Consider the following 13,428-nt stretch of genomic DNA (forward strand, 5'->3'; position numbering starts at 1 on the left):
ATAAGTAAGGACAATTTGATAATAGTTTTGTACATTTTGCCAACTATGTGTTTGCCTTAAGCACATATTTCTGTCAAATCACCTCTTCTTATATATGTTACAGAAACACCACTGGACTGTGAGATTTCACTGTGGTCTTCCTGGGGTCTTTGCAGAGGTACTTGTGGAAAGATAGGGACCAAAACCAGAACTCGTTATGTACGCCTTCAAGCTGCCAATAATGGAACTCCTTGTCCAAACCTGGATGAAGAAATAGAATGTGAACCAGACAATTGTGTCTGAAATCTCCTTTCCAGTGGAATAAAGAATAGACAATAATTTAGATCATTTAAATTAAGGTTAGATTTAGTTGAAATCTATACTCCATGTCCGTCACTATTCCTTATAATTCAGGTATGATGTAATGTTTTATTGCAGTGTTTAATTAGACTGGATGCTGATTCTATTGTTTGATATCAAGACTTTTTTTAAAATTAGTTAATTTTAGTCCAGCAGTTCTTGATCGTTTACAGGGAAAACAAAACAAAATCCACTGAACCCATTCCTTCCTACAAATATTGTGTAAGTTCTTGCAGTACCATCTAGTGGCAGAAAAGAAATTTTTGGACATACTGCACAGTTCATTTAAGTTAACAAATCTTTTGAATATAATCTAGATTATCATATACATTCTTAAATATTAGAATTTGTAGATTTAAATTTGTTTATTTATACCTATGAAGCTAATTATTACGTTGCGGTAAATTATGTTTTATTATAATTTATTGGCATTAAGGTTGACTTCTTGTAATCATGGTTAATTGAGTACACTTCTTTGGAAAACGCTTACATAAACCAGAGTGACCAGATGTGTAACGTAGTTAGGACAATAAAATAACTGAGTAAACTTGTCTTGAATCCTATGCATGCAGAGGAGGAGGTTTGTTTTTCCTCAGACATTGGAAAAATGCCAACTACAAAATTACTCAGCCCACAAGCTTCATATAAGCACTAAAAAGTTTGGATACTAATGGAGAGCCACTGAACTCAGTTGAATTGAATCTCTTTTCAGATTTAAAAACTGACTGATCTTTGGTGTGGATCCCTACATAAGTAAACTGACTGGGAAATAACTGGTGAAAAATTGTAAAGTCTGTTCAGCTGACTATAAATTTTACCATTTTCTCCATGTATGAAATAAATGTGTCCATGTTTCTTTAAAAGCATATGTGGATGTGAATTATTTGTTTATGTAAAAATCACAAATTTTTGAGGCATAAATGAGAAATTACAGATTTGTTTTTAAATGACTCAAAACAGAATTCTGTATGGATTTCACAAAGCATAATATAACAAAAACTGTTCCACACTCTGAGTATTGTTACTCAAATAGCTAATTGGTTGAAAAAATGATAGCCCATGGATTATGTAGAGTTTTTAGTTATAACATAGGGAAAGGATTTTTGAAATGCAAGAGTTCAACAGAAAACTTTTAAGCTAGTTGGGTTTTTTTAGGTCTACAGTGCACTGTCCTAGAAAATATACAAAAATAAGAAAGGCACAGATATGAACAAGAAAGATCTTGGATGGGGCTGCGTGGGTTCATTTTGAAACATGCCATCTCTGAAAATCATTTTTGGACATTAAAAGGGACACAGCACACTGCATTCTCTCTAGGTACAGGAACACTTAAAGGTTCTGACACTTTTTTTTTATAGGACTCAGATGAGGATCCTGATGAGTCCTGAAGAAATTAGAACTTTTATCAGCATAGTACATACTGGTCCTCCAAACACTGAATAAACAATTAAAACAAACACTTGGCTCCAGTCGAATACAGCTAAGTATTTTTAAAAAAACCCTAACTTTTGTCATTTCTGGATGTCTTGTATTCTTCTGATTGTCACTCTCCTGTCCTCCATGCCTCCTCGTTTCACTTATTCTTGTTTATAACATCTTTTTTTTTCTCCACGTTCCTCCTGTGTCCACATTCGTACAGGTTCATTAGCGCTCAAATATCCTGATTTTGGGGAGAAAAGAACTTTTCTCAGGTCTCTCCAAATTCTGTATTATGTTTGTCCTTTTCCATTCTTTGTTTATTTTCTATACAGAAGTCTTCCTTATTTTCTGTTTCGGGTTTTTTTTTAATTTAACTGTATAAATACCTAGATAAACAATTACCTCCAGGGTATAAGAACAACTTTAAAATGTTTTAAAATATACACGTGAAGTATGCTCTCTGCTTTTATATATCCTGTTCCCTCGCTCCTTCCCCAATCCATTTTCATTGCTCTTTGCCCCATTCATTTCATGGCTGTGAGACAGCCATGTTACTGCAAGGCATGAATTTAGCCTCCAGCATCATTCCTATTAATGGACAGAATTTGAACTGTTGACTGATAAATGGCTAAAGGCTCCAAGTCCTATTACTAGTCCATGTTCCTGGACTGATGATACAACCGTAAGTGAAAACATAATATGTGATAGTTACAAACACTAGGAATGAGAGGATAAGGAGAAACTTGTAATATTTTCCACGTGATGTCATGACGACAGTTGTAACTTATAACAACATGAAATATATAATAAAGGCCAGATTTTTCAAGTACTCGGCACCTGCAAATTGAGGCTGGTTTTTCAAAAGCACTCAACCACTGCTTCCATTATGGCATTTATGTAACCCCCTTGGGGTTTAGAGAGCTTGGCCCTTTAAAACCTTGTCCGGAGGCAGAGGGAGTGCTGATTGTTGCAGCAAGAGGAAGTGTTGGTTATTCCAGGGGTGTGGAGAGAGGTAGAGTGACAGGATAGGTCTGTCTGTTGCTACAGAGAGAACAACTATAAGAAGCAGGCCCTCACATAGTGAAGCAACCGAGAATCAGCCCAAAGCCTGGGAGGGACAGAATGACCAACCAGGGACGCCCCAGGACAGGAGACAGGAGGAACACCATGTTAAGGAGGAATCACTTGAGACGGACAAACCGGATCTGGACTCAGTATCACAGTTGCCCAGAGCTGGATGGGGCCGTGAGTACTGGGGCATGTGATCTTGCATTGGACATAAGGAGGGAGGCTATAGCTAGCTAAGTGGGGAGGCTGTCACTCTGTGTGGGTTTGCAGAGAGTGGCAGAAAAGGGACCGGAGGGGTTTATTGTTGAAAGGTTACTGACACTGAAGACGAGCAAGAGCACCCAAGACTCACTGCTGTACTGGAACTCTGCACAGGATTCCTGGACTCTTAGTGTGGACACATTGCTTGGTGTCTGTCCTTTTGTATTGTGGTACCACTGTCCTTGTGTTTGGATGTAACACTGTTTTACCACTCCCCCTATCTTCCCTTCTGTTGTTTTGCTTCAATCATCCTTCTGTAAATAAATATTTCCTTTTCCTATATTAATTGTACTCTTCCGGTGTGTGTGTTTACACCAGGGGGTTTGGAACAGGTGGGGGAGAATTTCCCTGATGCATTCCTGCAGATGCCTTTTGTTGGCCGGAGCTACCTGAAGAACAGACTCAATCTTGGCCATGAGGGTGCATTTATAACCAGGCTTCCTAGCATGCAGGAGATGGTCACTTATTTGAATGGTAAATCTGCTGTGTTGAAGGTTTTGCTTTTCACATACTTGTTGTTTGTATCCCCAGATCAGGATGAAGGATAATCCCTTGACACAGGAGGTGGGAATCCTGAGGTAAATGCCTGTATTTGTCTATTAAACTCAGAGGGAGTTTGCCTGGGATCTGTCTGAGAGGAGGTATGCTAAGTGCTGCATTGGGGGGCTGTGTTGATGAGTGTCTGAGTGTCTGTTGTGGGGACAGTTTGATAGTTTGACCGTGTGCTTGATTGTTTGAAAAGTGTCAATTGGGAGTGCTTTGTTCCAGGTGAGCCTTGAGTGGGCCTGACTGTTAAAGAAAGCCAATCAGCTGAGAACCAGCTGAGCGGGGAATAGCAGAGAGGCTAACAGAGGGAGTTTGCCTGGGAGTTCGCCTGGGGAGAGCCCACTGAGCTTACATCTTGCCGGCTTCTCTGAGTAGTTGCTACAACTCCTGAGGAAGCTCGTAGAAGGAAGGTAATATGGATGGTGAGCATTCAGCTGTTGTGACCTTAATTGGATATGCCATATTTGTCTTTCTTCCAGAGAACAGAAGCGACTTTGACTGTACAAAGTGCAAACTGGTCTCCATATTGGAAGAGAATGTTCAAGGCCTGGAGAAACAAGTATCAACCCTGCGTTGCGTAAGAGAAACTGAAGATTTCCTGGACAGACGTCAGGATATGCTTCTACGGACACAACATTCTGAAGATTCAGAGCAGGCTGCGCAGCGGGGACAGAAGGACGGTGAAGAAATTTGGCAGCATGTGACCTCCAGAAGAAGAAAGGGGAGCGTCCATGTACCAGCAACGAAGATACAGGTGAGCAACCGTTTTCATGTTCTCTCCACAGGTACCATTGCGGGGAGTGGCCCAGATGATACATCTGGGAGAAGGGAGCAGAAGAAGACTCTGCCAGTTGAAAGGCATGAGATGCACTGTCCTAAGGTTGGGGGTTCCATGACCACCACTCCCAAGAGAGGGAGGCAGATGGTGGTGGTCAGGGACTCTCTCCTCAGGGGGCCTGAGTCATCTATCTGCCGCCCTGACCGGGAAAACCGAGAAATCTGCTGCTTGCCAGGAGCTAGGATTCACGATGTGACGGAGAGACTGCCAAGAATCATCAAGCCCTCGGATCGCTACCGCTTCCTGCTTCTCCACATAGGCACCAATGATACTGCCAAGAATGACCTTGCGTGAATCACTGTGGACTACGTGGCTCTGGGAAGAAGGGTAAAGGAGTTTGAGATGCAAGTGATGTTCTCGTCCATCTTCCCCGTGGAAGGAAAAGGCCTGGGTAGAGACTGTCAAATCGTGGAAGTCAACAAATGGCTACACAGGTGGTGTCGGAGAGAAGGCTTTGAATTCTTTGGCCATGGGATGGTGTTCCAAGAAGAAGGAGTGCTAGGCAGAGATGAGCTCCACCTAATGAAGAGAGGGAAGAGCATCTTCGCAAGCAGGCTGGCTAACCTAGTGAGGAGGGCTTTAAACTAGGTTCACCGGGGGAAGGAGACCAAAGCCCTGAGGTAAGTGGGGATGTGGGATACCGGGAGGAAGCATGAGCAGGAGAGCGCGAGAGGGGAGGGCTCCTGCCTCATACTGAGAAAGAGGGACGATCAGCGAGTTATCTCAAGTGCCTATACACAAATGCAAGAAGCCTGAGAAAGAAGCAGGAAGAACTGGAAGGCCTGGCACAGTCAAGGAACTATGACGTGATTGGAATAACAGAGACTTGGTGGGATAACTCACATGACTCGAGTACTGTCATGGATGGATATAAACTGTTCAGGAAGGACAGGCAGGCAAGAAAAGATGGGGGAGTTGCATTGTATGTAAGAGAGCAGAATGACTGCTCAGAGCTCTGTATGAAACTGCAGAAAAACCTGAGAGTCTCTAGATTAAGTTTAGAAGTGTAAGTTTAGAAGTGTGAGCAACAAGGGTGATGTGGTGAGAGTCTGCTATAGACCACCAGACCAGGGGGATGAGGTGGACGAGGCTTTCTTCCGGCAACAAACGGAATTTACTAGATCGCAGGCCCTGGTTCTCATGGGAGACTTCAATCAGCCTGATATCTGCTGGGAGAGCAATACAGAGGTGCACAGACAATCCAGGAAGTTTTTGGAAAGTGCAGGGGACAATTTCCTGGTGCAAGTGCTGGAGGAACCAACTAGGGGCAGAGCTCTTCTTGACCTGCTGCTCACAAACAGGGAAGAATTAGTAGGGGAAGCAAAGGTGGATGGGAACCTGGGCAACAGTGACCATGAGATGGTCGAGTTCAGGATCCTGACACAGGGAAGAAAGGAGCGCAGCAGAATACAGACCCTGGACTTCAGAAAAGCAGACTTTGACTCCCTCAGGGAACTGATGGGAAGGATCCCCTGGGAGAACAACATGAGGGGGAAAGGAGTCCAGGAGAGCTGGCTATATTTAAAGAATCCTTATTGAGGTTACAGGGACAAACCATCCCGATGTGTAGAAAGTATAGTAAATATGGCAGGCGACCAGCTTGGCTTAACAGTGAAATCCTTGCTGATCTTAAACACAAAAAAGAAGCTTAGAAAAAGTGGAAGATTGGACAAATGACCAGGAAAGATATAAAGATATTGCTCAGGCATGCAGGAGTGAAATCAGGAGGGCCAAATCGCACTTGGAGTTGCAGCTAGCAAGAGATGTTAAGAGTAACAAGAAGGGTTTCTTCAGGTATGTTAGCAACAAAAAGAAAGTCAAGGAAAGTGTGGGCCCCTTACCGAATGAGGGGGGCAACCTAGTGACAGAAGATGTGGAAAAAGCTAATTACTCAATGCTTTTTTTGCCTCTGTCTTCACAAACAAGGTCAGCTCCCAGACTACTGCACTGGGCAGTACAGCATGGGGAGGAGGTGAGCAGCCCTCTGTGGAGAAAGAAATGGTTTGGGACTATTTAGAAAAGCTGGACAAGCAAAAGTCCATGTGGCCGGATGCGCTGCATCCGAGAGTGCTAAAGGAGTTGGCGGATGTGATTGCAGAGCCATTGGCCATTATCTTTGAAAACTCATGGGGAGTGGGGGAGGGCCCGGATGACTGGAAAAAGGCTAATGTAGTGCCCATCTTTAAAAATGGGAAGAAGGAGGTTCCGGGGAGGTACAGGCCAGACAGCCTCACGTCATTCCCTGGAAAAATCATGGAGCAGGTCCTCAAGGAATCAATTCTGAAGCACTTAGAGGAGAGGAAACTGATCAGGAATAGTCAGCATGGATTCACCAAGGGCAAGTCATGCCTGACTAATCTAATTGCCTTCTATGACGAGATAACTGGCTCGATAACTGGATGGGGGGAAGCAGTGGACGTGTTCTTCCTTGACTTTAGCAAAGCTTTTGACACCATCTCCCACAGTATTCTTGCCAGCAAGTTAAAGAAGTATGGGCTGGATGAATGGACTATAACGTGGATAGAAAGCTGGCTAGATTGTCGGGCTCAACGGGTAGTGATCAATGGCTCCATGTCTAGTTGGCAGCCGGTATCAAGTACAGTGCCCCAAGGGTCGGTCCTGGGGCTGGTTTTGTTCAATATCTTCATTAATAATCTGGAGGATGGCGTGGATTGCACCCTCAGCAAAGTTTGCAGATGACACTAAACTGGGAGGAGAGAAAAATACTCTGGAGGGTAGGGATAGGATACAGAGGGACCTAGACAAATTAGAGGATTGGCCAAAAGAAATTTGATGAGGTTCAGCAAAGACAAGGGCAGAGTCCTGCACTTAGGATGGAAGAATCCTATGCACCGCTACAGACTAGGGACTGAATGGCTAGGCAGCAGTTCTGCAGAAAAGGACTTAGGGGTTACAGTGGACGAGAAGCTGGAGATGAGTCAACAGTGTGCCCTTGTTGCCAAGAAGGCCAATGGCGTTTTGCGCTGTATAAGTAGGGGCATTACCAGCAGATCGAGGGACGTGGTCGTTCCCCTCTATTCAACATTGGTAAGGCCTCATCTGGAGTATTGTGTCCAGTTTTGGGCCCCACACTACAAGAAGGATGTGAAAAAATTGGAAATCGTCCAGTGGAGGGCAACAAAAATGATTAGGGGATTGGAACACATGACTTATGAAGAGAGGCTGAGGGAACTGGGATTGTTTAGTCTGTGGAAGAGAAGAATGAGGGGGTATTTGACAGCTGCTTTCAACTACCTGAAAGGGGGTTCCAAAGAGGATGGCTCTAGACTGTTCTCAGTGGTAGCAGATGACAGAACAAGGAGTAATGGTCTCAAGTTGCAGTGGGGGAGGTGTAGGTTGGATATTAGGAAAAACTTTTTCACTAGGAGGGTGGTGAAGCACTGGAATGGGTTACCTAGGGAGGTGGTGGAATCTCCTTCCTTTTGAAGTTTTTATGGTTAGGCTTGACAAAGCCCTGACTGGGATGATTTAGTTGGGGATTGGTCCTGCTTTGAGCGGGGGTTGGACTAGATGACCTCCTGAGGTCCCTTCCAACCCTGCTATTCTATGGTTCTATGATTAACAACTGAAGCAGCTATTGTGAAACAAACTTATTCTGGGAAGTCAACTGTGAAGGCACTGTCTCCCAGAATCTTGCGGATCACCTTGTGGAATCTGTAGAGGACACTATGATACTGGGGCATCACAAAGATATCCAAGTGTGTCATTTGCAGATTGTGACAGAGGCTGCAAAAAATTTCTGTGGATAGGTGTCCTTTCGTGGAGATTAAGGGCTGGTACAGTGAAGGAAGGAAACTCCATATGGCTCAGAAAACTACTCTGGGTTTACAACATACCTGGTGGTTGTTCTTTCCTCACCTTACCTTATGGCACAATCTAGATTCAGGCCAGGCTTTAGAGGAACTGATGATCTCCTGTAATCAATGCATAGAGGAGAGACTCTCATCCTCCTGAACGTCTCTGCAGCTTTGATAAGAAACTGCACCTCTATTATTAGACCGCTCACTTGTGGAGTCTCAAAAGGATCAACTCTGTCTTTGTTCTATTCAACAGCTACATACATGCATAGAGTGAACTGGTCAGATGCCAAGTGCCAGCAGTATGCAGATGATACACTGCTCTGCATGTGTTTCACAATATATGATACCACTACCACCAAGATGGCCCACAATTTGAACGACATCAGCTCATGGAAAAAAACCAACAGGTTGAAGCTGAACTCAAGCAAGACAGAGTTTATGTTAATAGGCAGAGGAAAGCATTTTTAAAGGTTTGCAACCACAGTGGAATGTCTCCTTTGGTTGATGGTACTCCCTCACTATAGGCCAATTTAGTCTGTAGCTTAGGAATGTTCCTGGATTCCTCACTGATGTTAAGATCTCACATAGCAGCATCGACGAGTGCGAGGAGTTTGTCTCATCCTGGCAAACGATGACCTAATCACAGTTACTCACATGTTTGTCACCTCTTGGCTGCACTACAGCAATGCAATATACCTGGGAATGAAGCCTTTAGTGCTTAGTTACACAACATTGCACCATGTCTGCTCAGCAACACTGGCTCCTGCGAACACATCAGTCCCGTCCTCCACTCCCTACATTGTCTTCTCATAGAATATCATATCAAGTGCAAGGTCTTAGTCTTTATCTGCAAGGTGCTCAATGGTCTGTGCCCAGAGTAACTAAAAGATTGACTAAAGCTCCGGGATGAGGATGTGGTCGACAATTTTGCTCCTCTGGCACAATGGAACTTTCTGCAATAAAAATAAAGTTTGTCTGTGCAGGAGACAGAGCTTTCCTGGGGCTGGGCAAAGACTAGGAAAGGAACTCCAATAGGAACTGCAGGCCATTACAAGCCTCACCACCTTCCACTCTAAATGCAAGGCATATTTTTCCTTATCTTTTTCTATCATAAATGTACCAAAATGTGTGTGTCCAGTGCACACTTGTCCACTTGGGGCGAAGATGAGTGAACCAACTACTGGAAGGGGCTCTCGTACTATGATGAATGCTACATTAAGAGGGATGTATTTTGAGCTGGTGGGGTGAATATCCAAGTGTCTGTCTGCTGTGACTATTTGACTGGAGCTAGTTGCAGGGACTGTTTGACTATGTATTTGTTTGTTTGAAAAGTGTGAATTGGGAGTGCTTTGTTCCAGGTGGGCCTTGAGTGGTTGATTGGCGGGAAGGCTTTAAGGTGGGCCAAGTGCTTCGAGCCAGCAGCCTTATAAAAAGGCAGCCAGTTGCGAACAAATGGAGTTCGCCTGGGAGTTCGCTTGCGGGGGAGTTCCCACAGAATTTTTGTTTGCCTTTCAGGCTTTTGTGAGCAGTAAATACAACATCTGAAGAGGCTCTTAGAAGAAAGAGATTATGGACAGTGAGCAATCAGTGGTTGTGACCTGCACAGGATATGCCATGTTTGTCTTTCTCCCAGAGGATAGAAGCAACTTCGTCTGTACGAAGTGCAAGCTGGTCTCCATATTGGAAGAGAAGGTTAAAGGACTAGAGACCCAAGTATCGACCCTGCATTGCCTCAGAGAAAATGAAGATTTTCTGGATAGAAGTCGGCATTTGGTATTGCAGGCACAGCATGCTGAAGAATCTGAGAGGAGAGTGCAGAAAGGGGAAGAAAATTGGCAGCATGTGACCTCCAGAAGATGAGGAGAACCCATGTATCTCCACTGCAGATACAGGTAAGAAACTGTTTTCAGGTTCTCTGCACAGGTACTATGGTGGAGAATGGTTTGGAAGAGTCATCTGAGGGAAGGGATCAGAAGGAGACCCCCATTGACTGGAAGGCATGGGATGTATTGTCCTAGGGATGGCAGTTCCACAACCACTACTCCCAAGAGGAGGAGATGGGTGGTGATGGTCAGAGACTCCCTCCTAAGGGGGACGGAGTCATCAATCTGCCGTCCAGACCGGGAAACTCAAGAAGTGTGCTGCTTGCCTGGAGCTAGAATTCAGGATGTGATGGAATGTCTGCTAGGAACGCTACCCCTTCCTACTACTCCATGTGGGCACCAATGATACTGCCAAGAATGACCTTGAGCAGGTCACTGCAGACTATGTGGCTCTGGGAAGAAGGATAAAGGAATTTGAGGCGCAAGTTGTGTTCTTCTCCATCCTCCCTGTTGAAGGAAAAGGCCCAGGTAGGGACCATCGAATTGTGGAGGTAAATGCATGGTTACACAGGTGGTGTCTGAGAGAGGGCTTTGGATTCTTCGACCATGGGATGTTGTTCCAGGAAGAAGGATTGCTAGGAAGAGATGGAATCCACCTAATGAAGAGAGGGAACAGCATCTTTGCAGGCAGGCTTGCTAACCTAGTGAGGAGGGCTTTAAACTAGGTTAGCCAGGGGATGGTGACCTAAGCCTGGAGGTAAGTGGGGAAGTGGGATACCGGAAGGAACCATGAGCAGGAGAGCGCGAGATGGGAGGGCTCCTGCCTCATACTGAGAAAGAGGGATGATCAGCGAGTTGTCTCAAGTGCCTATACACAAATGCAAGAAGCCTAGGAAACAAGCAGGGAGAACTGGAAGTCCTGGCACAGTCAAGGAACTATGATGTGATTGGAATAACAGAGACTTGGTGGAGTAACTCACATGACTGGAGCACTGTCATGGATGGGTATAAACTGTTCAGGAAGGACAGGCGGGGGAGAAAAGGTGGAGGAGTTGCACTGTATGTAAGAGAGCAGTATGATTGCTCAGAGCTCCAATATGAAACTGGAGAAAAGCCTGTTGAGAGTCTTTGGGTTAAGTTTAGAGGCGAGAGCAACAAGGGTGGGCATCTGCTATAGACCACCAGGCCAGGAGGATGAGGTAGACAAGTCTTTCTGTGGACAACTAACAGAAGTTTCCAGATCACTGGCCCTGGTTCTCATGGGAGACTTTAATCACCCTGACATCTGCTGGGAGAGCAATACAGCAGTGCAGAGACAATCCAGGAAGTTTTTGGAAAGTGTAGGGGACAACTTCCTGGTGCAAGTGCTGGAGGAACCAACTAGGGGCTGTGCTCCTCTTGACCTGCTGCTCACAAACAGGGAACAATTGGTAGGGGAAGTAGAAGTGGGTGGAACCTGGGCAGCAGTGACCATGAGATGGTTGAGTTCAGGATCCTGACAAAACGAAGAAAGGAGAGCAGCAGAATACAGACTCTGGATGTCAGAAAAGCAGAATCTGACTTCCTCAGGGAACTGATGGGCAGGATCCCCTGTGAGGCTAATATGAGGGGGAAGGGAGTCTAGGAGAGCTGCCTGTATTTTAAAGAAGCCTTACTGAGGGTGCAGGAATAAACCATCCCAATGTGCAGAAAGTATAGCGAATATGGCAGGCAACCAGCTTGGCTTAACAGAGAAATCTTTGGTGAGCTTATACACAAGAAAGAAGCTTACAAGAAGTGGAAACTTGGACAGATGACTAGGGAGGAGTATAAATATATTGCTCAAGCCTGCTGGGGTGTAATCAGGAAGGCCAAAGCACAACTGGAGTTGCAGCTAGCAAGGGATGAGAAGGGTAACAAGAAGGGTTTCTACAGGTATGTTAGCAACAAGAAGAAGGTCAGGGAAAGTGTGGGACCCTTACTGAATGGGGGAGGCAACCTAGTGAGAGATGATGTGGAAAAAGCTGAAGTACTCAATGCTTTTTTTGCCTTGGTCTTCACAGACAAGGTCAGCTCCCAGACTGCTGCACTGGGGAGCACAGTATGGGGAGGAGGTTAGCAGCCCTCACTAGTGAAGGAACAGGTTAAGGACTATATAGAAAAGCTGGACATGCACAAGTCCATGAGGCCAGAGAGAATACATCCGAGAGTGCTGAGGGAGTTGGCTGATGTGATTGCAGAGCCACTGGCCATTATCTTTGAAAACTCGTGGCGAACGGGGGAGGTCCCGGACTATTTGAAAGAGGCAAAAATAGTGCCCATCTTTAAAAAAGGGAAGAAAGAGAGCCCAGGGAACTATAGACAGGTCAGCCTCACTTCAGTGCCTGGAAAAATCATGGAGCAGGTCCTCAAGGAACCCATTTCAAAGCACTTGGAGAAAAGGAAGGTGATCAGGAACAGTCAACATGGATTTACCAAGGGCAAGTCATGCCCGACCAACCTGATTGCCTTCTATGATGAGATAACTGGCTCTGTGAATATGGGGATAGCAGTGGACGTGATATACCTTGACTTTAGCAAAGCTTTTGATATGGTCTCTTGCCAGCAAGTTAAAAAAGTATGGATTGGATGAATGGACTATAAGGTGAATAGAAAGCTGGTTAGATCATCGGGCTCAATGGGTAGTGATCAACAGTTTGATGTCTAGTTGGCAGCCGGTATCAAGAGGAGTGCCCCAGGGGTCTGTCCCGGGGCCGGTTTTGTTCAACATCTTCATTAATGATCTGGATGATGGGATGGATTGCACCCTTGGCAAATTCGTAGATGACACTAAGCTGCGGGGAGAGGTAGATATGCTGGAGGGTAGGGATAAGGTCCAGAGTGACCTAGACAAATTGGAGCATTGGGTCAGAAGAAGTCTGATGAGGCTCAACAAGGACAAGTGAAGAGTCCTGCACTTAGGACAGAAGAATCCCATGCACTGCTACAGGCTGTGGACCGACTGGCTAAGCGGCAGTTCTGCAGAAAAGGACCCGGGGATTACAGTGGATGAGAAGCTAGATATGAGTCAAGAGTGTTCCCTTATTGCCAAGAAGGCTAACGGCATATTGGGCTGAATTAGTAGGAGCATTGCCAGCAGATTGAGGGAAGTGATTATTCCCCCTCTATTCGGCACTGATGAAGTCGCATCTGCAATATTGCATCCAGTTTTGGGCCTCCCACTACAAAAAGCTTGTGGACAAATTGGAGAGAGTCCAGCGGTGGGTAAAGAAAATGATTAGTGGGCTGAGGTACATGACTTATGAGGAGAGGCTGAGGGAACTGAGCTTATTTA

General features: G+C 45.2%; 1 protein-coding gene across 16 annotated transcripts in view; it reads left to right on the forward strand.

Moving 5' to 3' along the window:
- SPON2 (spondin 2) overlaps window positions 1-13,428 on the forward strand; it is a 122,184-nt gene that overhangs the window by 100,843 nt on the left and 7,913 nt on the right. For 12 of the 16 annotated variants that reach the window (XM_073342832.1, XM_073342821.1, XM_073342820.1 and 9 more), the window contains 5 exons: window positions 104-338; window positions 1,698-3,003; window positions 3,619-3,665; window positions 4,113-4,387; window positions 9,808-10,184. In XM_073342832.1, the coding sequence (XP_073198933.1) occupies window positions 104-282 (179 nt within the window). In that variant the 3' untranslated portion in view covers window positions 283-338; window positions 1,698-3,003; window positions 3,619-3,665; window positions 4,113-4,387; window positions 9,808-10,184. Of the gene's footprint in view, window positions 1-103; window positions 394-1,697; window positions 3,004-3,618; window positions 3,666-4,112; window positions 4,388-9,807; window positions 10,185-13,428 lie in introns of all 16 variants that reach the window. The other 4 variants (XM_073342834.1, XM_073342833.1, XM_073342829.1 and 1 more) reach the window with 3 other exon arrangements.

This window comes from Lepidochelys kempii, chromosome 4, assembly GCF_965140265.1.
Source record: "Lepidochelys kempii isolate rLepKem1 chromosome 4, rLepKem1.hap2, whole genome shotgun sequence".
NCBI classification, from domain to species: domain Eukaryota; kingdom Metazoa; phylum Chordata; order Testudines; family Cheloniidae; genus Lepidochelys; species Lepidochelys kempii.